Source organism: Prionailurus bengalensis, chromosome C2 (assembly GCF_016509475.1).
Source record: "Prionailurus bengalensis isolate Pbe53 chromosome C2, Fcat_Pben_1.1_paternal_pri, whole genome shotgun sequence".
NCBI classification, from domain to species: Eukaryota; Metazoa; Chordata; class Mammalia; order Carnivora; family Felidae; genus Prionailurus; species Prionailurus bengalensis.
In genome coordinates this window covers 93985595-94010651 of record NC_057350.1, presented here as the reverse complement: position 1 = coordinate 94010651, position 25057 = coordinate 93985595, and the positions used below count along the sequence as shown (strand labels likewise).

Here is a 25057-nt window from a genome sequence, read left to right as displayed (position 1 = left end):
ATTACTTAGCCATAAAAGAGTGAAATCTTACTTGTCACTTGCAATGACACTTACATTGCAACACTCACATTGTCATTTGCAACAACATGGATGGAGCTAAACAGTATTATGCTAAGGGAAATAACTCAGTCAGAGAAAGATAAATACCATATGATTTCACTCATATGTGAAATAGAAGAAACAAGACAAATGAGCAAAGGGGAAAAAAAAGAGAGAGGTAAACCGAGAACAGACTCTTAACTATAGAGAACAAACTGCTGGCTACTGGAGGGGAGGTGAGTGGGAGAATGGGGTGGTGATGGGGATTAAAAAGTACACTTATCATGATGAAAAAAAAATAATACAATAAAATGAAAAAAAACCCCAAACCCACCACCAATAGCAATGTACTCCTAAAACTGGAACAATAAACGAACAAAGCAGAAATGACCCATTTTATTAATGGAAATAAACTAGCAGCTGACAACTTGAATATTACCTGTGTAGATGTATTCCACATATGCAGGATGAGTTTTTGTGAAAACCTCTCTTACTTTTTCTATTTTATCAGCTCTGATTTTTGTTGCAAATGGTGTATACATAACTGAGAAAGATTCTGCTCTGGTGATGGCTTCTTCAATCATGGCCTGAGAGAAAGCAAACAACCCATTTGGCATCAATAACAATATATGACTTTTTAAGAATGTAAAAAAATATAATTACCTTTATGGATGATTTAAAAATCTATATACTGTACTGCAAAGATAACATATTTTGGTCTTGAATATTCATTAGAATAAAATTTTAATTAGTTCTGGAAATACTATTTCATATTAAGAAAACCAATTAAATGAAGAAAGTTTGTAAACAGGCACCTCTACACTGAACTTGCTTTAAGATAAAAATAAAAATTCTATTTTCCAAGGTGTCATTTTTTTACTTGATTTTAAAAATAAAATTCTTAAGTCTAATATAATTATTCTACTCTTGAACAGACATTGATGAGCAATTTGTACTTTAAAAAACTAATTGAAATATCTAGATATAAGTATTTTCTATAAATAACACAACAAAGTACATTTTCTCCCCCTTCTTCCAATGCCTAGGAAAGCCTTTTGGAGTAAGAGAAACCTTTCTCAACTTTTTCCCACCAAAGCTTCCCTTCCCTCCAGATCACAAGAGCCACTTGACATGGATTTGGCTATTTAAGAAGTTCTTTAAATTTTCTTTGCTCATGTACCATTCTTGATAAAGCCAGCCATCACCCTGAGCTTCCTGTTTTAACTAGGTCCATTACTATTTGAAACAGACCAAAAGGAAAGTTATGTGAAGTTTTAAAAGGAATTTATTCCTTTCCTACAACTTATCCTTCTAATGAGGGTTGAACATTGAATAAAAAGTGGAAATGTCTATAGTTATCTCATTTTTCTGAAAATAGCATAAAAGCATATTACAAAAACCCGTATTTATTTATAGGAATAAGTTTTTTTCAGTGACAACTAAGAGTGCCAACAATCTTAAGGAAAAAGAATAGATTTGAACCATCCAACAAAGAAAAAAAGATTTAACAAACAGCAATTTATATTATTACCGTCATAGCACTTTGTAAACAAGTTTCTGATTGGTATTAAGAGCAATAAGGAATTGATTTTAAACTGAGAAACCTAATTGTTCACCGCCTATTCCATTTCTCAAGTGACTTCCAGTAGCCTCTATGATCATCTAGACTGTGTGCAACAGAGCAGCTTTGTAAAAATTTTCTGGATGTAAAGGGTCCTCCTTTCTCTGAGGGGCTCAGAAAATGATGTAAACTTTAAAATTTACATTTTAAATTTGTTGTGGGGCGAATTTCAGAATGGCTGAATGAAAGAGCTTACATTGCCCACCATATTGCCCTTCCCAGGTTTGAGGAACTGTCAGGGGAACAAAGAATACAACTGTGATTCCAAACCCAGAGCTAGCCCTCAGCGGAGGTAGCAATGGATTATGATTGTACAGCAGGATCTGGGTGCTGAGTCCTGGATCCCAACTTTGGAAGGCTAACAACGGTAATGCAGCCAGCAGGTCTGGAATTCAGAGATGTGGATTGAGAACTCAAATATGGTGTTTAGGTACCAGGTTCAGTTCACAGCTGGAACCAATCAGGGGATGGCCTGTCCAGACCAAAAATGTAAGTAATCATACCTAGATGAGTGTGGGAGGATATGCTGAAGAGGGGAGCTGTTTTAGACCTGAGTTTAAGGTCATGATCTGACTTTTTTACCTTTTGTAAACTATTCCCATATTAGCTTGCCAGAGTTGACATAATGAAGTATCACAGACTGGGTGCCTTAAATGATGGAAATTCATGGTTCCAGAGGCTAGAAGTCTGAGATCAAGGTGTCCGCAAGATTGCTTTCTTCTCAGGCCTCTCTCCTTGACTTGTAGATGGCTATGTAGCTTCTTGTGTCTCTATATGGGTTTTGTTTTGTTTTGTTTTGTTTTGTTTTGTTTTGTTTTGTTTTCCTCTGTGTATGTCTGTATCCTAATCTCATTTTCTTATAAGGACATCAGTCACATTGGATTAAGACCCACCTAAAGACCTCATTTGAACTTAATTAACACTTTAAATACCTATTTCCAATACAATGACAATCTGCAGCACTGGGTTAGGACTCCAGAATATGAATTTTGGGGGGACACAATTGATCCCATAATAGTTCCTAACTCCCAAATAGCTTTTCTCTAAATATCTTGGTGAAGGGTATTTTGCTTTAAATTCTGGCTCAAAAAAATTAACAAAGGTATTTAATTCTCTAGTTTGCTTCCAGAGAGACATTAACAGTATCTCAGTAAGGCCAAGATAGAAGAAAACACTCTCTTCATCCCATTTCTTTTCCAACTACTGGCAGCTTAAGTGACTGCTGGCAAGGTAACTTTGCTAAGCCATCTCACAGCAGGGACAGTAAGACTCGTGCCCAAGAGCCTATACCAGCTTTTTTGCAAGTGGCAGAAGTGTGGGTTTTGTGTGGCAGCTTGATCTGTTCATTTAAGGCACTGTACTCTTGGCTTGCTGCTCAGCGAATTGCATTTAGGGTTTCACAGGGCTCTCCACTCAGGAGGGTATGTGCTGGGCACAGCCTCCCTCTCTCACTAATCACAGTCAGTAGATATGGGGTCTTTTTGTGGTTTCTGCCCGCCATCTTGAAGATGCGTAAGGAGGTGGGTGAGTGAGCAAAGTGTGTATGTGAGAATAATAATTGAAGTTTCCATAGAGATATTTTCTCAAAACACATTATTATAACCCCAAGAAAAAATACTATAAGATAGAGTAGAAATGAGAACACAAATTACCCTTTCACCAGATCCTGACACATCCTTTTTGTGTCTTTATGTATTAATATTTTTTGTTCTTCCAGAGACAGAGAATCTTGGGGCTTTGAATCTGTCTCACATTGTTCTTGTAAAGGAATACAGTATATATTATATAGAGTATTATATTATTGTATTGGTATATTACATAGAGTCTAATATATATATATATATATACACACACACACACACACTATTATATGTGTGTATATGTGTTTATATACAACATTTATATATAATATTTCTGGTGCATTATTGAATGACTCAGTGAAATAATCTAGAAAAAAATTTAGCATTACTAAAATAGAGGGAATTTTTGACTGTTCGAGTTAGACACCAAAATATCAGGTTTTCATTTTGTGATGATAATGATTTAGTAATTTAGGGTTGGGCTTGCCTTTCATGAAGAGTCTAATATCAGCAAATGAAAGATTATGCTTAAGGATTTTTAAACACTGGAATATTTTGTAATAATCATAGGTACTAAAATATAGATTGTAAACTATTTCTAATCATCAAAGATTTTCCTTGATTTTGAAAATAAATAGAGGAAGAGACAAGGTGAGGAATTGCAGCCTGTAAAAAGTAAGATGCACCAAGAAATCTGTTGCATTTCTATACACCAATAATGAAACAGCAGAAAGAGAATTTAAGAAATCAAGCCCATTACAATTGCACCAAAAATAAGAAGATATGGAGGAATAAACCTAACCAAAGAGGTAAAAGACCTGTACTCTGAAAATTATAAACACTGATGAGAGAAATTAGAGATGACACACAGAAAAAGGAAAACATTCCATGCTCATGGATTGGGAAAACAAATATTGTTGAAATGTCTATACTACCCAAAGCAATCCCTATCAAAATATCAACAGCATTCTTCACAGAACTAGATCAAACAATACTAAAATTTGTATGGAACCACAAAACACCCTGAATAGTCAAAGCAGTCTTGAAAAGCAAAGCAAAGCAAAGCTGGAGGCATCTCAATTCCAGATTTCAATTTATATTACAAAGTTGTAGTAGTTAAAACAGTATGGTACAAAAATAAACACAAAAATAAACACATACACCAATGGAATAGAAAACCCAGAAATAAACTCACAATTATAGGGTCAATTAATCTTCAACAAAGCAGGAAAGAATATCCAATGGGAAAGACTATCTCTTCAACAAATGGTGCTGGGAAAACTGAACAGTAACATGCAAAAGAGTGAAACTGAACCATTCTCTTTCACCATACACAAAAAATAAGCTCAACAGAGATTCAAGATCTAAATGTGACACCTGAAATCATAAAAATCCTTCAAGAGAGCACAGGCAGGAATCTCTCTGACATTGGCTGTAGCAACTTTTTTGAGGCAAGGGAAACAAAAGCAAAAATAAACTATTGGGACTACATCAAAATATAAAGCCTCAGCACAGTGAGGGAAACAATCAACATAACTAAAAGGCAATGTATGGAATGAGAGAAGTTATTTGCAAATGACACATCTGATAATTTTCCCAAGAAGACATACAAATGGCCAAGAGACACATGAAAAGATGCTCAACATCACTCATCATCAGGGAAATGCAAATCAAAACTACCATGAGATATCACCTCACACTTGTCAGAATGGCTAAAATCAACAAGAAGCAACAGGTAGTGGTGAGGATGTGGGGAAAGGGGAACCCTCTTGCACTGTTGGTGGGAATGCAAACTTGTACAGCCACTGTAGAAAACAGTAGAACTACCCTGTGATCCAGTAATCGCACTACTAGGTATTTACACAAAGAATACAAAAATACTGAATCAAAGGGATAAGTGCACCCTTATGTTTATAGTAGCATTATCTATAACAGCCAAATTATGGAAACAACCCAATGTTCATCTATTGATGAATGGATAGAAAAGAGGTAGCATATATATATATATGGATATATATATGCATATATATGTATTAATATTACTCCAATATTATTCATGTATATATATGGAATATTATTCAACCATAAAAAAGAATGAAATCTTGCCATTTGCAGCAACGTGGGTGGACCTAGAGAGTATAATGCTAAGTGAAATAAGTCAGAGAAAGACATTTCACTCATATATGGATTTTAAGAAACAAAGGAGCAAAGGGGAAAAAAAAAGAGAAAGAAACAGGCAAACCAAGAATCAGACTTAACTATAGAGAACAAATTGACGGTTACCAGAAGGGAGGTGGACAGGGGGGGTGGGTTAAACAGGTGATGGGGATTAAGGAGTGCACTTGTTGTGGTGAGCACCTGGTGATGCATGGAATCGTTGATCACTATATTTTATGCTTGAAACTATTACACTGCAATATTAACTGGAATTTAAATAAAAACTTTAAAAAGTAACCTATACTAAAAGATATATTTTATTTTTTTTTAATTTTTTTTTTATGAAATTTATTGACAAATTGGTTTCCATACAACACCCAGTGCTCATCCCAAAAGGTGCCCTCCTCAATACCCATCACCCACCCTCTCTTCCCTCCCACCCCCCATCAACCCTCAGTTTGTTCTCAGTTTTTAACAGTCTCTTATGCTTTGGCTGTCTCCCATTCTAACCTCTTTTTTTTTTTTTCCTTCCCCTCCCCCATGGGTTCCTGTTAAGTTTCTCAGGATCCACATAAGAGTGAAACCATATGGTATCTGTCTTTCTCTGTATGGCTTATTTCACTTAGCATCACACTCTCCAGTTCCATCCACGTTGCTACAAAAGGCCATATTTCATTTTTTCTCATTGCCACGTAATATTCCATTGTGTATATAAACCACAATTTCTTTATCCATTCATCAGTTGATGGACATTTAGGCTCTTTCCATAATTTGGTTATTGTTGAGAGTGCTGCTATGAACATTGGGGTACAAGTGGCCCTATGCATCAGTACTCCTGTATCCCTTGGATAAATTCCTAGCAGTGCTATTGCTGGGTCATAGGGTAGGTCTATTTTTAATTTTCTGAGGAACCTCCACACTGCTTTCCAGAGCGGCTGCACCACTTTGCATTCCCACCAACAGTGCAAGAGGGTTCCCGTTTCTCCACATCCTCTCCAGCATCTATAGTCTCCTGATTTGTTCATTTTGGCCACTCTGACTGGCATGAGGTGATACCTGAGTGTGGTTTTGATTTGTATTTCCCTGATAAGGAGCGACGCTGAACATCTTTTCATGTGCCTGTTGGCCATCCGGATGTCTTCTTTAGAGAAGTGTCTATTCATGTTTTCTGCCCATTTCTTCACTGGGTTATTTGTTTTTCGGGTGTGGAGTTTGGTGAGCTCTTTATAGATTTTGGATACTAGCCCTTTGTCCGATATGTCATTTGCGAATATCTTTTCCCCTTCCGTTGGTTGCCTTTTAGTTTTGTTGGTTGTTTCCTTTGCTGTGCAGAAGCTTTTTATCTTCATAAGGTCCCAGTAATTCACTTTTGCTTTTAATTCCCTTGCCTTTGGGGATGTGTCGAGTAAGAGATTGCTACGGCTGAGGTCAGAGAGGTCTTTTCCTGCTTTCTCCTCTAAGGTTTTGATGGTTTCCTGTCTCACATTTAGGTCCTTTATCCATTTTGAGTTTATTTTTGTGAATGGTGTGCGAAAGTGGTCTAGTTTCAACCTTCTGCATGTTGCCAGTTCTCCCAGCACCATTTGTTAAAGAGGCTGTCTTTTTTCCATTGGATGTTCTTTCCTGCTTTGTCAAAGATGAGTTGGCCATACGTTTGTGGGTCTAGTTCTGGGGTTTCTATTCTATTCCATTGGTCTATGTGTCTCTTTTTGTGCCATAAAAGATATATTTTAAATGATACTTTTTAATTTGACAAAAATTTTCTGCAGTTGAGTTATTCTTTCCCAATGTGTGAGTTTCTCTGGTGTCAATAAATGTTGCACGTGTACAAAGAATGGGGAAAACAGTCAGTACACATGTTCTGTTGTTAAGTGTGCATTGCTGTTAATTATGCTTTCTCTGTTGCTACACACACAAAAAGGCTTTGAAATTAGGTGTTTACATTTGGGGCTTCTAATAACTCTCTATTGTTATCCTCACATTTGTCAAGTTTTAAAGCTTATAGTTATATAAACCAAGAATGTATGTGGGCAGCTCATTTCCTCTACAAACAGTAACTTATAATAATTTCTCCTTGTTCTTTAGCTAAGCAAAAAAAATCCATTTGCTACCTCAGAAATCAATTTGCCCAGGATAATTTTACAACAAGGGAGACGATGGGGGAGACAGGGAAAGAGAGATATTCTGTCAACAGTAAAGGAAAAGCCATCAAAGTAGAGGGAAAAGAAGACTAGCAAAAAAAAGAAACACTATTCACTTCCTCTTCTAAATCCAAGAGAGTTGCTTCTTCCTGGTAAATTTTTAAGGGCACTCAGGGTGCCTAGGATAAATCTGGCAGAAACTATAAACATTTTCAGGATGATGAGATTATGAAATTTTTCCCATATTTTTGCTGGAGGATTTCAACAAATTGCAACCTTTCAACTATGTGTCCAGTGATAGTGATTCAGTAGTAGAAATCTTGTCAGTTCTAATTAGAAAATGTGATCACATTATTATAGATTATTATCAAATTATTCCTTTAATGCTTCCAATATCAGAGTTGGCCATAATTGCAGTAAATTGCTTTACTTACAAGATTAGATCTGGAAGGAACCTTGGGAATTTTCCAGCCCAATTCACTGAATTGGAGATGAATTAAGTGACTTGAAGAGGCTTAAGTGACTTTTCTCAGGATGAACAGCTTTTTAATTTTATAGAATTTAGAATTAGGGTCTCAAATATTATATTTCACTTTCTCTTCAAAAATTATGGTTTTACCTCCTGGGACTCTCTTGTTTTAAAACAGTCATATTCGGGGCACCTGGGTGGCGCAGTCGGTTAAGCGTCCGACTTCAGCCAGGTCACGATCTCGCGGTCCGTGAGTTCAAGCCCCGCGTCAGGCTCTGGGCTGATGGCTCAGAGTCTGGAGCCTGTTTCCGATTCTGTGTCTCCCTCTCTCTCTGCCCCTCCCCTGTTTATGCTCTGTCTCTCTCTGTCCCAAAAATAAATAAATGTTGAAAAAAAATTAAAAAAAAAACCACCAGTCATATTAAACACTGGTTTAAATTCTAAATCATTTACTTTCATTTTGTGGTATATGTGAGTGCTACAGAATTTTAGGACATATACATGTATAAGTGTCCTGGGCACGTGGTTAGGCATTTTTCAGGCCCCCTTGCAGTTAAGCATAGCCATGTGTGGATAAATGGAATGTAAGTGGGAAGGATACTTTTTCTTGGCATTGCCCATAAAACTCTGCCTAGTGTGATCCTCCATTTTCTTTCTCTATCAGCTTCCTGAAGAGGGAAGACTGCCAGGACATGGAGGAAGATGGAGGTATATAGTGGAAGAACTATGGGTTCTCATTATTGCTGATTTTGGGAGAAACAATCAGAAACACCCAGGAACTGCAACAGTGAGTGAGAAATTGATTTTTATTGTTTTAGGTTACTGAAATATTGGAGTTGTTTGTTTTAGCAGTTAGTCTACCCTAATTCACAAACAATAATAAACAAAAATTTGAATCTCTTTCATAATCCATTTTTTCCTTCTAAGCTTTACGTATTGTTTTAAAAGTAAACAAAAAACATGGTGTTTAAAGAGATAAAATAACTTTTCATTTAGCAGTGTGATAGATGCTTTTTTATATCCTATTTCTTTTAATTCTCATAAAGTCTTAGTATTACTAGTGAATGAATATTATGATTGTATTATTCTCAGAGTTCACATTAGACTCAAAGGAAGCAGTGCTCTACTTTCAAGCTATAAATGATTGAAACAGGAATCTTTAGATTTTAGTGGCTAATATGATTCTTTGCTATTACATTAATAATGATGTAATTTTGAATGATGACTGGAATTTTCTAGAAAATGGAAAAATAAAATTTTGTGAGCAATAATTTTCAAATTTAATCCTTTTGAATATATATGGGTTCAATTTGAAAGAGTCCAATTTTCTTGAAATTTAAGATTAACTTAAAGAACAAATTTTCCTAAAGAGCAAAACATCTTTCCTTGAGATTTCCCTATAAACCTATTCACTGTATCACTTATGTAATAGCCAAGATTGACATTTTAATGATGATTTTATTAATATAATGGTATGTCAGAATAAAATACGTAATAATTGATTGTTTGCCCCTGCCTTGATGATCAACATTTTAAGGCTGAAATATTACCTTGCATTTATGAGAGTTCTTTTATTGAACAACCTTCACTGAAAGTTCTGTATATTCTATATAAGGGAATATTTGGCAGCTTTGCCATTACATTTATCAATCCAGTGATGTGAAAGTCATGTCTTCATGCAATTTAAATCAAGAAATTTAAATTTTTATTTGCAGTATCTGACCAAGATTGTATGAACAGGTTACTTGTACTGAGGTGAGCATATAATGAATTTTTTTAATGTTATTTATTTTTGAGAGAGACAGAGAGAGACAGAGTGTGAGCAGGGGTAGGGCAGAGAGAGAGAGGGAGACACAGAATCTGAACAGGTTCCAGGCTCTGAGCTGTCAATACAGAGCCCAACGCAGGGAAAAAACTCACGAACTGAGAGATCTTGACCTAAGCCAAAGTCGGATGCTTAACCGACTGAGCCACCCAGGTGCCCCTGAACAAATTTTTATATAGCTGTTGTGAATTTTTTACTTTGCAATACATCCTATTTAAAAATAGCCATAATATTTGAGAAAAAAAAATTAAAAACAGCCATAATAAATATCATTTTAAATTCTAAACATTTAATTTACTTTAGTTTTGCAGTGTGAGTTCTATAGAATTTTAGAACATATGTAAGTATATATATATATGTATATACTTATATATATATGTATATACATATATATATATCCATTTAGTGTGTGTGTGTGTGTGTGTGTGTGTGTGTGTGTGTGTATGTGTACACTGTTGTCCACCATCCAGTCTGGTTAGGGTTAGAGTTAAGGTTTTGATTATATATGATGCTTCCGTTAGCTGAATAACTTCAGTATTGAATGACTAAAATTCACTCTGTATTAACTTTTAATCATATTTGATAGCAAAATTTTATTTCCATGCCCCTTTAGCATAGAACTAAAGAGATGAAAAGAAACTAAGATATTATTTTAAAATCACTCAACTTCATAACCAAGGTAACTGAATCTTGCTGAGTTCTGGTGACTTAACTCAGGTAACAAAATTAGAGAAGAAAGCAGGACAAGAAAGCAAGTCTCCTAAACCAATGCTTTCTCTTATGCTAAGTGATTTTTCATCCTTCTAGTTAGACAGCAAATTTGTAGAATTACAAGATCAAGTTTTACTTTCTTTTCCCATGACTATCTTATTCCTGTCTTCAAAGACATCAAGAACTTGACTCTAACTCTAACAGAGAAACAAACAGACCACATCAAACCTAAACCAGGTCAAGATCCTCTTCAAAACAATAACCCTAACAGAAAACAGAATAGTCATCCTTCATATCTCCTGGCCACAATAAGACTGTTTTGCCCATCAGCCCCTCATTAGATTTAAGGAATGCGATCAACTAGAATGCCTGTCTCAAAGAGAAATATTTACAAAAATTAAATGAAAGCCTTCTTGATAGGGGAACTTAAATAATAATGTGCTTGAGTTCGTCTAGCTTATTTAATGGTAAAGTACATATAATTTATAAATAGAATTTAAAGTACATTCATTATAAAGACCCTGAATCATTTTCTGCTTGCACACTAAAGAAAAATCAGCTGATAGAAACTCAAGAGTTATAAGTGTGGGTTTCAGCAGCCTCCAGACTCTTTAGGATGCCACAGAGCTTTTATTCCTGATGATTTAAAATGAATCACCAAAAGGTATCACAGGAATAAATAGCTACATTACCTGTAATTATTTCATAAGCACAAACGGGTATTACTAATGGGCTTTGGCCTCTGTGTTTGGTGGTAAATGTCAACACAGTTTGGGACCCTTTTTTTGTCATTGTGCATTTCTTCTCTATACTTAGTTTAATTATATGAAGATAGATATTCCTATTCTTAACTGTATATTGTTTTCTGATTGCATTTCTTGACTGGTGGTTTTAGATTGGGGTATGACTTGCTGGTGCACAGAGCTGACTGATGGCAGAGTTGGGACGAGAACCTGGTGACCTGGTTCCCAGACTTGTACTTCTTTTATTTTGTCCGCTAGTACACAAGATGACTTTGAGTGGAAAAGTGTAGGATGCCCTTGAAATGCTGTATACTGGAGGAATTGAAAGAATCCAAGTATGCTTAATTTGGAGAGAAGACGTTAAGTTTCAGGGACTAACTTTCTGTCATCAGAGAGCAACCTGCTATTGTATGTACTCTGCGTAGGTAGACTTCATTTATTTCATTGACAAATCTGTAAAACTCCTTTACCAATTAAATGAGTGCTCTTGGGCAATGGCTAAGTGCTATAGATAAATTATTCTCTTTACTTGCTAAGGCAACACTGGAAAACAGATATTATTATCCCATTTTAAAGATTAGGAAAACCCAGTCTTTATATTATACAATCTGCAGTACTTCACATGGCTACCTTGGGACTGAGCTGGGACTCAGCAGTTCTAGCTCAGTCTGAGCCTCTTGCTCTGAGCCATTTATGGTGTGCAGACTCACAAATGAAGTTTATAGCTTCCATAAAGCTTCACAGGGCATAAGAGGAATCCTTAGCAGGGGGAAAAACGTTCTGATATAGCGTTCCAATGAGGAAGCTATTCATCTTGGAAGCTAGTAGCTCCATGGCCCTGGTGGTACACAGACCAAGGAGAGATGATGGTCTATCTAGGATCTAGTGAAAGGTACTGTTTGTGTAGAAAAATGTATTTATAGTGCTATAGTCTACCACTCAAAATTTGTCTTTGGTTTACTTCCATATCCCCATAATTTCTTTTCTCTCGCAAGTTTCAGCTTTGTCCCAGCAACCAGATACCTCTTCTTCTTTGTTATTATTTCTCTTATTTATCTGCAATAAATATTTTCCAGGCTGTGACTCCTCCTGGAGGACTTTAATTTTTAGGAGGTAAGAGGTTGCAGGAAGACGCTATTATGGAGCACGTATACTCCTATATGTAACTTCCCATCAACAAGAGGTCTCAGAAGGGGCATAATTGTATCTGTGAGAAATGTGACAGACCTGTTGTGTGTATGTGTGTGTGTGTGTGTGTGTGTGTGTGTGTGTGTAATACTGTATATTACACACTGTATATTTACTATACATACACACAAATATATATCTATATATCTATAAATATTTATTATGCACCCATACACATACTCTATGACAATAGCAAACTACAACTTGAAGTCATATTAGATGAAATGAAATGAAATGCTATCTTTAAGAGACCTGCCACTATATTTCCAAGTTATGTGTCCAATCTCCAGTTTTATTTCCGATCTTGGCCTTATACATGAATGTTAAAGCAGGCCAACCCCCACGTGATGAAGAATAAATAAAATGAAGATTTGTCATGGTAATTTTGGTGTTTTCTGTCTCTTTAGGTTTGGGCTTGAAATAGCCCTTCCAAGGTTTTCTGGGGGCTATTGTCCCTCATAGACTGTTGACTCCTGGTTTAGACTGCACTGTATAAAATATCATCTATGCTCTCTTGGATAAAAAAATAGGTCAGTTTAACAGTTATTTTATGATCCTCAAAAAAGCAAATCATGCCACATGTTGAAGATTGACATTTAAAATGCTGAGGCCTCATTACCTGGAAGAAGGAAGATTAGAAAAGATGAGAAAGGGATGAAAAAGGAAATGATTCAACCAGGAACTACAGGATAGGCAGAGTACACAGTCTTCAAAAATTAGTGACGAGAAATCAATCGTATGAATTCAAGAAAAGAGGAGAATTCATATTTAATTGGCATGCAATGCCATAAAAAGATGGCTGAATATAAATAAAAACATTAAAAGCTTTGAGCTTTACAGATTATCTTATACTTGGGTGCACACAGCTTAAAAAATTTCATGATTTCATGGAATATTTATTCTGCATCTCCAACTGCTAAAAAAAAGTGACCTCAATTTCTCTGCAAGCTTGTAAATCAATAACCCATAAAAATCTATGGGAAATATAAAAGATAACTATAAAAACCTCTAAATTTGGTTTGGATCATAACAATTTTTGATTTTTAGATGCAAACAAAGCAAAGAAGGAATCAACATGTTTGCAAATTTAAACTGGGAGGCAAAATCTTTATGGAAACAAAATAACCTCATGGCAATCTAGTAGAATAGCACTGACTCCTGGGAATCAAATAGCTACCCTTAAATTTGTTCAAGTAAAAGAAGGCCCAAACTGCCTTAAATCTATGAAACCCATATCATTCTCAAATGAAAGAAAATGAAAAGAAACTTAGAGGTTACTTTTTGTTCTGTTAAGAACTGTCAGAAACCTAAAAAGCTTTTTAGAAGGGAAAAAAAGAAAAGGAAATGCTGACTTTATTTAAATGGTGTGAGTTTCCTTAATAACCTACTGAAATTTTTACAAAACCAAACTGATACCATATAAATATATTTAATATATTTATTAATTTATATGTTATTTATAAATTAATTTATTAAATATATATTTAATATCTTATATATTAATATAATATATACATATTTCTGAAGACAAATACTAAGTAAATATTTCTTAGGAGTGGCTGAAAATTGAATTTTCTTGCTTGATATGATGCCACTATTTTCTAATGAGCTTGAATTATCAACTTGTGGATAGAGGGCTGATACACAAGTGAGATATGCGGTCCTCCTGCAGGGCCCATTCTGAGGCACTGCTCCCAAATTCTTATATGATCTGGATGCCTCATTGTTTTAGCCGGGGACAAAGCTGTTTATTTCTCAGTGGCAATTAGGGTTTCAAAAGCAGACAACCTCTGAAAAGGTGGCACTCTGACTAAAATTCACACTGAGGTGAGGTAATTGATTATATGACACATTTTTGAAAGGCGGCTTTGACTCTTGGCATGTATAGGTGGAGCGAGGAGTGGGGACAGCATGGGGAGAAGAGAGGAATGGGGCACATAAAAAGCAACCTCACCTACTTGACAATCTGGGCAAATATGTGTCACTAAATATATATAATGGTACTAAATGTACACATGGATTCAGTATGTGAATATGATTCACATTTTTTCCTCCATCCTTTCCTCTCTTCCTTCCTCCCTCCCTCTTTTCCTTCCTTTCTTCCTTCCTAATGCCTGGGACACTCACAGAACATCAAGGGAAGAACTACACTAAAGTATACAAACAGCAAATAATGTCATGGTCACTATCTTCTTCACAGAAACACTCAACCTTACATCAAATACATGCCTCAATTACATCTTTCATTTTAAAGTGAACCTCTCCTACTGGCATACTACCTCAAATAGCATCAAAGCAAAGTGAAACACAGGCAGCATTTAACAACGCTGGTAACCATGGAAACATATCATTAAAGAATATATAAACAGGAATGAATAATTAGATGAGAAATTCATTTCTACATTTATCTTTTTCCAAGACCCAGGAGGGGAAGCTCTCTTTTACCTCTCATCTCAGTTTGGACACTTCCTCGTTAGCCTGTCTTCTAACCAAGAAATAGGAGAATTCACAAAATGAGGATTTTAATACTGCCTAGCTTAATGGACAAATCTCTTTGTAGGCAAGTGACTAAAAATGACTGCAATGCTCATTGTTGTCTAGATGTAAAACTGAATGTAGGAAAGAACCTGAAGCAGCAAAGAGTTTGCTTTGGGGTTGGGAGGAGGGCAGGGAAACCTGACTTATATTCTGGTGAGAAGGGGAGAGCAGTTAACATTTAAAAACAGGAAGAACAGGCTGCCTCACTTACTAGAGGCATCTACACAGTGGGAAGACTGAGGGGAGAATATGGGCTAATGGATTATATCAGTTGCATTGTCAGGTAGGCAGTATCACCTGTGCAGGTACCCTGACACTCTGCCTCTGCACCTAGCAAAGCTGTAGATAAACGCTATGGTAGGCAAAGTTGTTTGTAAACTTAAAAATTTGTAAATGGCCTTACAGACCGTCTAGCTGAGGGTTGTGCATCAGAATCACTTAGTTGGGGGGAAGTAGACAAACACAGTTTTTAGAACCTCACCCAACACTGTGATTCTGATGCAGTTCACTAGACCAGTGTTTGAGAATCACAGGCCTAAGCCAACTTCGTCATCATACAGCAGCAGAAACTAAAGTCCAGAGCAGTTATGATAAACCAGATTGAGTTGCTGGTCTCAATTTCCCCCATCTCTGTAACAATATTACTTTTATCATGGTTTGGCAGTGAACAGAATAACCATATATGGCTTGCTCTGGCTAACAGGATGTTAACAAGCATGGTATAAGCAGAGGCTTGATATGTGCTTATATAGTTCTGCTTTCTCTCTTAGAATTCTGCAATTTGCCGTAAGATAAACAGACATCAGATAGCCATTGCATGTGGACCATACTTGGGCCTCTCCACAGCTTGGAGCTAAGGGTAGCTAAGTACAGCCAAGACTAGCCTAGATCAGTCAAATCATGACTGATAAGCCAACCTGCTTATTATTATGAGAAACCACTGAATTTAAGAGTGATTTGTTACACAGCAGTATTGTAGCAGTAGCTGACTAATATGGAAATGAAGTGACTTACCCAAAATTAAATCCTAGCATTGGAACTAGAAGTTACAGCTTGTGAATCGTAGGCCTGACTTCTTTCTACTTCCCTATAGTGTCTGTTTTACTTTCTTTCATTCACAGGGTTAAGCACATATATCCATTGCCTTTATAGGGTCCTTCTGCTCAACCTATATTCCTTGTATTTCAGAACATCCTGTCATCTTTCCTCGTCAGAGCTTACCTTTCCTTCCATCTTGTTCCTCAGGATTCTGCTTTCATATTTCCAAAGGGACTAAGAAGTTTCAAAATAATCCTCACAATTGTGTTCAAGAGTCATCCATTAATGAGTTAAACACTTACAGATAAAATTTCTTCTGCATATTACCTGGGGTTGACTAGAGACTCAATGGCAAATGGTGAGAATTTAAGCATGACACATGGTAGTTGACAGGAAAAATATTTTTAGGTAAGTGAGTTTGGTGCTTATTAAATTATATATAATATAAATATCACAAGGCTTGTATTGCTTTCAGACACTCCTGTCCAAATATTTTATAAACTGTATGCTTGATGGGGCCAAATAAATAAATAGACTATAAACAAAGGCCATTAGGAGAAATGCTCATATGGCATTTTTATTTTGTTCCTTTCTGTGGAAACATTTTTCACATGGAAGCAAATCTTTAAAACACATTTTTATTCTACTGAATATGTAGGTGTTTTGTTAAAGATAATAAAAAAAGGGGCACGTGGGTGGCTCAATCAGTTGAGCGTCCGACTTCGGCTCAGGTCATGATCTCACAGCTTGTGAGTTCAAGCCCCGCGTCGGGCTGTGTGCTGACAGCTCGGAGCCTGGAGCCTGGAGCCTGCTTCTGCTTCTGTGTCTCCCTCTCTCTCTGCCCCTAACCCACTTGCATTCTGTCTCTGTCTCTCTCAAAAATAAGTAAACATTAAAAAAAAAGATAATAAAAAAAATTCTGGTTGACCTTAATTTGCCTGTAATTTTATGTTGAAGATTTTATTTTTACTCTGAAATTGAGATACCATAAGTCTGTATCATGTAAAAGACTAATATTGGGGTAATTTTGCAATATCAAGAAGAAACACAATGAATTGGAGTAAAAAAGTTAGTCTTCATTATTGGTATAAGGGATTAAGTTACATCAGTTATTGTGTATCATTGTCTGGTTAGTGCAGAGAAATTCATTAGTTTGCTGCTGTCTTGATTGCTATGTTTGAAAGAAGAAGCTAATAGATAAAACCTTAGGGTTTTCATGGAGAAAACCATGAGCACAGAAATCAATGAAGTAACAGACTGTTGGAAATCTGCAACCTTCTCCAGATACTCTGATAAATCTCAAACTCGAAGCACAAAAGTTGTCCACATTTGTGAACTTAAAATACACACACACACACACACACACACACACACAAATAGTTGTTGAAATCAATAAGCACTGATTTTTTTAATAACAAATAAAGAAACTATTCCAAAATATTCTTGACATTATTGGTTTGAGTTTCATGTCAAATAATATTTAACTTGGTTGACTGACTTTAACAAATATGTATTGAATTGCTATTTGCAATGCACTACGGAAGAAAAACAGATTAGGAAGAAGTGGTGTCTAATTTAAGTACCAGATGTTTTTCTTGTTACATTTTTGTGCTAGAACGCATGCTTCTTGAGTACAGGACAAGCAGTGAGCATTTTGTTCACTGCTGTATTTGTTAATAGCACAGTGCTTTTAGTACAGTGCACGTAGCACAGTGCTTAAGACACAGTCACTAATAAGTGCTCAATAAATATTTGCTGAGTGAGTATGAATGACAAATACAGTTTGAAAGTAAAGAAGAAAGTACCCACTAATGTTTTTAATGTTTATTTATTTATTTTGAGAAAAAGAGAGAGAACATGCAAACATGAGCTGGCAGAGAGAAAGGGAAAGAGAGAATCCCAAGCCGGCCCCTGCTGTCAGCACAGAGCCCAGCATGGGGCTTGATCCCATGAACCATGAGATTATGACCTGAGCTGAAATCAGGAGTCCAATGCTTAACCAACTGAACCATCCAGGCACCCAGAAAAGCACCCACTAATCTAAGAGTAGTCTGCACACACTGGATTGGAAAGGTTTCGAGCTTGAATGACTGTAGTGCAGTTTCAGGAGGAACTATATGACACGAACATTCTGGGTGCTATTTTTTGCTTTGAGTTTTGGAAGCAGTAAATGTCTCCTGCTAGGCCCAATACCAAAAAGAAAAAGAGCTGTTGCAAAGAGGAGTACAGAAGGGACTTAACCTGTGGTCTGTGAAAGCCATGGAAGGGCCCATAGACTGTGCACCATCTTCCTCAAGCATATGGCTGGGGAAAATCTTTTCTCTCTCAACATAGCCACCTCCTGAGTTTTGTCCCTTGAGAGTAGACTAACTTCACCAAAGAAAAATTTCGTGTTGGTGAGCTCTTTGGAAATCATTTAGGCCATTGATATCTTTAAGATGGTGAACGTTCCATGCCAAGTACAAGTTGAATTGGATGGGAAGTCTTGGCATTCTCTGCACAGATGAAGGATCTGTGAAGTTGGCACTGCCTCAGCCTTAGCTGCTTCACTGAGGAAAGATGCTCCACATGTCAGGCTTTCTACAGGGGCCTGTATTGGTGTCAACAGCCCCTCCCACAATCCCAAAAGAGGTCTTTCAATTGCTGTGAAAGTCTTCAACTTCCTCAGAGCCAAGAGCTCACAACAGTGCCTTTGCAGTAGATCTTTGTCAAGACACAAGAACACACCATGAGGCTCTTTCTTAATAGAGGAGTTTGTTGGCAATTCAGAGACAAAATTTAGAAGTGATTTGGTTTGATTAATTCTTGAAAATTTTTTAAGAGAAAGGAAAACTCCTTAGAACAGATTGATAGTGAGAAGTTCATTCCAGGACTAGCTTTATAATGGCTGATATCTTAGTCACATATATGAAGCAAATCTTTTGGTTAAATGCTGAATTTACTATTAGAGATGCTGCTGAAAAACTATGAGTTTTTTTTGTTTTGTTTTGTTTTGTTTTGTTTTTTTGTCAAGCTGCTACTGTAAATGAGGTGGCTGGAGTCAAAAACACAATATGAATTTTCTAATACTGGAGGTGAGATTGACACAGCCTTGAGAGTTTCTAGGGACAAAAATCAACAGACACTTGGCAAATGGCTTTTTCTCCTTTGAAGGTCATTTTTGTTCAGATGGCTTTAAATTGAAACAAACTGCTGACATAGATAACTTTGATGATATAGACTTAGTAAAGATAATCTCATTGACTTGAACACAAAGGGAATGATGTAATATGAATTTTGGTTATTCTTGATGCCTGCCTATCCATATGAGATCTTGTGAGCTACAGGAGCTCTGATTCCATTCGCTATTAGAGATTTCGTGAATCAGGGTTGTACCTGTTATTGCCATTAAAGTGAAATATTGACATTGATGAGATGTTGAATATATTTTAATTTCTTATCCCAGAAAAATTGCATAACCTTTTCATAAGAGTGAAAAAACTATAATTCTCAGTATTCTATGTGTAGATCAATTTCCAATATAATGAGATCTTATTTTAGATCTTATTTAAGATCTCTCTGAGATCTTATTTTCTCAGAGAGGTTTGTCATTCAAAAAAGAAAGAAAGAAATTTGAAAAGAAACTATTAAGGTGAAGAATGGGTTGATCAAGCAGCTTGCCCCTGTTTAGTGGGGGCTCCTCTGTGCTTGTTTTGTGGGACTTCTGCAACAGAATTAGCTGTTATCTTTTCTCACTCCATTTTGCTAAGCAGTGCAAACCAGAATTGGTTCTGTTACTCACACTGCAAGAGATAAAGCCACACACCAGAAAATCCATGTGGCTGACAGCATGGCAGAAAGTGAAGGTGAGAAACCAGGAAAGGGAAATAGGAATGGAAGAAGAGGGAGTTTCGTTTCTGAATGCTATTAAATCTAGCCCTGGATCTAAGGGGCAAGTGGCTTAGGAGGTGGACTCCAGTTTACTGTAAAAAATCTTGAAATAAAATTGTTACTTTAGGAGTAGTGTATAAATACATAGTGGTCACTGCTTCAAAAGAGCTAATTCTCAGCCTGATTAGGGGATTTCCGTTTTGTTAATTAGTTCAGAATTGTGATGAGGTCTCAAGGTGTTTCAGAAAATGAGAGTGGCTGATAATAGGAGACTGGGTATCGAGTTGCAGAGGCATGCATGTAAGTACAGTTGTGACAAGTTATTTCCAACCCTCTCTAGCTCTGAAGAAGTGATGCTATTATAGAATAACATGTGCAAACACTTTTATTCAGAGTGATATATTCTGATGTGAGCTTTCATGTAGTGTAGAGTTGTATGCCTTTTTTTCTTGCTGGGTTGATGATATGAAAACCATTCCTAATACAATTCAAAAGCATTCTTGAGCTCACCAAAGCGAAGGTCTGTTCTTTTATATCCAAGGCCTTATGAGCCAACCATCTGTGAGAGTAGGTATAGACTGGTTCTCACATTTTTACATACTGAAATTTTCCATTTCCTGTTTAAGACCTCTGAGAAGAATAACTGATCAGAATGGTAGGCATTTTATGTGGTTGAAAGGAAGATATACAGTAACTTCATCCTCTACAAAAGTAGTGAAAATAGCCTCTAAGCCTTCATTGATGTCTATGGATGTCTATGAAGATACAGTTTCTTGTCTGTGATGTTTGGAGGGCATTCTTAAATTTAGCAGTATAACTGTCACGGTGGATTGGGTGGTGGTGCATCCCTGTCTCCCTGTGTTTAAAGATGGCATGGATTGGGCACTCACTGGCAATGTCCAAAAGCCCCTTTTGATTTAGGACAGAAGGTTTGGGAGGGGAAGATGTATACATTTAATTTAAGATCAGGGAGAGGCAGGCTCACATAAGGAAGTATGTAATTGGTGAGAATGGTGTGGTGTGCTACTATTGAGGCTAGTCAGTAGGGTTTAATTTATGGACTTTATCTGCAGGATGAAATTTCTAATTATGTCATTTCTTTCTATCTTAATATATGTGACATCATTTTTGGATGTGCTTAAAATATTAGATTTTAGTGCTAAAATGAGCTTTGAGAATACACCTTCCCAAACACTTTCTGCTGGTCTCTCTTATTTTCTAGTTGAAGTTCTTCTAAAAACTAACTTGCCTTAGGTTAGATAGCTATTTGGTGTTAGAACTTAGATGGAGTCAGACCTGATTTCCAAACAAAGGCTCTTTTCCAGTATGCCAAGTTGCTTCAAATTAAAAGAGAAAAAGAGCAACTCAATACCTCAAAGATGAATAATCCAATTAAAAATGGGCAGAAAACATGAATAGACATTTTTATAAAGAAGACATACAGATGGCTAAAAGACACATGAAAAGATGCTCAACATCACTCTTCACCAGGGAAATGCAAATCAAAACTATCATGAGATTATTGCCTCACACCTGTCAGAATGTCTGAAATCAATAACACCAAAAAACAACAGGTATTGGTGAGGATGTGGAGAAAGGGGAACCTTCTTGCACTATTGGTGGGAATGCAAACTGGTGCAGCCACTCTGGAGAACAGTCTGGAGGTTCCTCAAAAAGTTAAAACTAGAACTACCCCACGATCCAGCAATTACACTGCTAGGTATTAACACAAGGAATACAAAAGTACTAATTCAAAGAGATACATGCACCAAGATGTTTACTGCAGCATTATCTGTAATAGCCAAATTATGGAAACAGCCCAAGTGTCCAACAACTGATGAATGGATAAAGAAGAAGAAGTGGTATGTATAAACAATGGAATATTATTCAGCCATAAAAAAAAACCAATGAAATCTTGCCATTTGCAACGACATGGATGGATCTGGAGAGTATAATGCTAAATGAAATAAGTCAGTCAGAGAAAGACAAATACTATATGATTTCACTCATGTGTGGAATTCAAGAAACAAAACAAACAAGCAAAGGGGAAAAAAAGGAGAGAAAAAGAGAGGCAAACACAAGAACAGACTCTTAACTATAGAGAACAACCTGATGGTTGCTAAAAGGGAGGTAGGTGGGGGTGATGGGTTAAACAGGTGATGGGGATTAAAAAAATAATAATAAAAATAAAAGAGAAAAAGAGAATACAAAGAAAAATATGTTTTTCTTATCTTTTATTAATACAGGATAATTAAATAATAGTATTTGTTTTCTTCCTTTTTGTATAGCAAATATGCATGTATTGGTAAGTGGAGATTATTTTCTTAGTTTGATGTAAATAAAATGGGGGTATTAGTGTTCTTTGAAAGCTAAAGGGAACAGAAAAAAATTATTTACAGTTAGTCTTAACCAGTCTTAGGTTGTACCAACACTAGACCTATTTTTTCCTAGTTCAATGTAGAAAACACAGGAAGTAGTTGATATTTGCTTGTTTAGTGAATGAACAAATTAAATCAAACATTTATTTGGGACCTACTATATGCCAAGCTTGCTGAATGTTATCTAACCCTTAAGATTCAACTCCTTTCCCACTTCTCTCCAGAAGCTTCTGAAATCCTTTAATAAAAAGTCTTCTTCCTTTATTATATCAAAGCCCATATTATTTGCTTATCTTTTACATCTAGCAATTCTTTACAACTATTTAATTACATGACTATAAGTGCTGCTGTTTTGCATGTTACAGATTCCATTAGGAAGATTTTTAACCTCTGAGCAAATTAAAAATATTTTTGAGATTAAAATTTTGTTTACTAGAAGGTCAATTTTTTTCAAATAGTCACAGGTCTCAAGTATAGTAGGACTAATGTAAACCTTTATTTTTTATAGTAGGCTAAAACTCCAAATATTTAGATGGAACCATATAAACTAGTGAGCCTTTTACATGATAAATCTAATACTTTATTTTCTAATAAATACATGATATAAAAACAGAAAATGGGCCAAGACACAGTAGTGAAAATATGGGAAAAATCAGGAAGTATAAAAGATTATTGATGATTATTTCTCCCTTTCATATTTGTGTTTGAACATATCTTATTCTAGTTAGTTCAAAAGGTTCATATTCAATTCAATTCAATTCAATTCAATTCAATTCAATTCAATTCAATATCTTGAAGTATGAGGAATAAAATGCCCCATACAGTCTGGAGAGAAGATATGGAGGAGGGAGCTGGCTTTTGTAGTTCATTTTCAAATAGTTGAAAAAATTTCATTTGGAAATGTGTTTCCATTTTGTCCATGTTGCCCTACTGGGAACCACTGGATTGAAGTTTTAAGGGAGTAGAAATCTACTTCATATGAGGAAAACAGTTTAATAATTAGCAAATTGGATGTTGTTTCTTGGGCTTAAATGAGCTCTTCATTTTGGATCTATTTCAGCAGAAAGTCATCAACAATTTGCTCAGAGAGGACAGGAAATGAATAGATTTGTATGTTGTAAAGGAGATTGAACTAGTAAATTCTAAATTCTCTTTATAATTTAAGAAATTATGACTCTCTTCTTGGGATCTCATTGACCTTGGATATGAATTCTTGCTGCCATTTTGAATAATAAATGAGAAAGAAGATCTGCAGTTTGTTACTAGTTAAGTGTTCCAACACTAAATATTACTCAACAAATACAACTGATCTTTGCATTTTCCTTTATTATGTAATTGATATTACTTCTAGCATCTGCTTTTACAGGTCATAGATCAAGAAGAATCTATGAGAATACAATGTTCATATTTTAAAGGATCATGTCATTATAGCAGCATACTTGGGAAAATAGTTCCTGGGATGTCTAAAATTTATATTGGGTTGTAAAACTGAAGTATGGGCCAAGGGTTAACAACCTTGAATTTTGCCCTTAAAATAAGTCACAGAAAGTCTACTTCATTATAAATACATTACTACTGAGTGGTGTCCTTCTGATTGATATGGCCAAAGCTACTTTCTTCAGCAGTCATTTAAGCACCAATTCTTCATTTTGGTTCTAAAAATGAGATGGGTTCCTCCTCCCTAACTGGGATATAAATTTTTACCTGCCAATACAGTTTGATGAGCTTGCTTATACACTGTTCACTTCCTCCACAGAGCCAGAACATGTAGTCAGCAATCATGGCACTCCTAAGAACAAGGACAAATTAAAAACAAAAAACAAAAAACAAAAAAATTTATAGGACAGAACAAAACCATAACAGGTAGTATATATAAATACTGAAGAAGAAGATTTTGTAATATATAAAATTTGACTAGACTAATATTGAGCAAAGCCCAAGCAAATTTTAGGATGTAGAAAATAGGGTTGTTTTTGCTTTCTGGGTTTTGTTTTTTGTTTTTTGTTTTTTTGGTTTTTGGTTTCTTTTTTGTAATCTAAGCTAAAAGAATAAGAAGCAAACAGCATTTGTATTCTAGATTTTTTTTTCTGTTTGCACAGTATAAGAATATTTAAAGACTATGAAGGAATGCATTGTTTTGGTTGCCCCTTATTAAGCTTCAAAACCTTTATAGAGCAACACATATGTTATGGACTCTAAAATGCCTTCAAACCTAACATAGCATATGTAGCTAAGTATTGTACTGCCATGTAAGCATATCTTAGACTTTACCTGAATTAAAGATTATTTACCTCTGATTAAATTGGCCTCCTTAAAAGTAAAAATAAAAATTTCCAATTCAACAAACACTCCCCTCCCCCAACTTTTGTGTTTAATTGAATTGGTTTTAGTATCTAGTGTGTACAACCATTGAATTAGTCTTATTAAGCTGAGAAGATATTAAAAACTATTGTGCAATTGATATTAATTCATTGCTTAGCACCCTTTGGAAAAACAGTTTACTTTTATGACTGTTTCTGCTGGGCCTCTCTATTTCTTTTCTCCAGAGATTCCAAATCCAATTAAATGTGACTAGAAGTAATTCCAAATTGTAACGTTAACCAATTAAACATATAATAATCCTGTGTACCTAATCACTAGTACCAAAAGTTTTATTTATTTAAGTAGACCTATCGCTGTGTACCCCTGAATGTTTTTCTTATCTTTGCCTGCAGATATGTGTTGTTTCTTGACATCATTGTAAATTGAATTGGAAATTT

The 25057-nt window shown here is 35.7% G+C and overlaps 1 protein-coding gene across 1 annotated transcript in view; it reads right to left on the bottom strand.

The window, feature by feature from the left end:
- The window catches only part of SPATA16 (spermatogenesis associated 16), a 252495-nt gene that overhangs the window by 62386 nt on the left and 165052 nt on the right, over window positions 1–25057 (bottom strand). Inside the window, exons 6-7 of the mRNA XM_043593302.1 lie at window positions 24003–24087; window positions 479–626 (exon numbers count right to left, since the gene is read on the bottom strand). Coding sequence (XP_043449237.1) covers window positions 479–626; window positions 24003–24087 — 233 coding nt within the window. The remainder of the gene's footprint in view (window positions 1–478; window positions 627–24002; window positions 24088–25057) is intronic.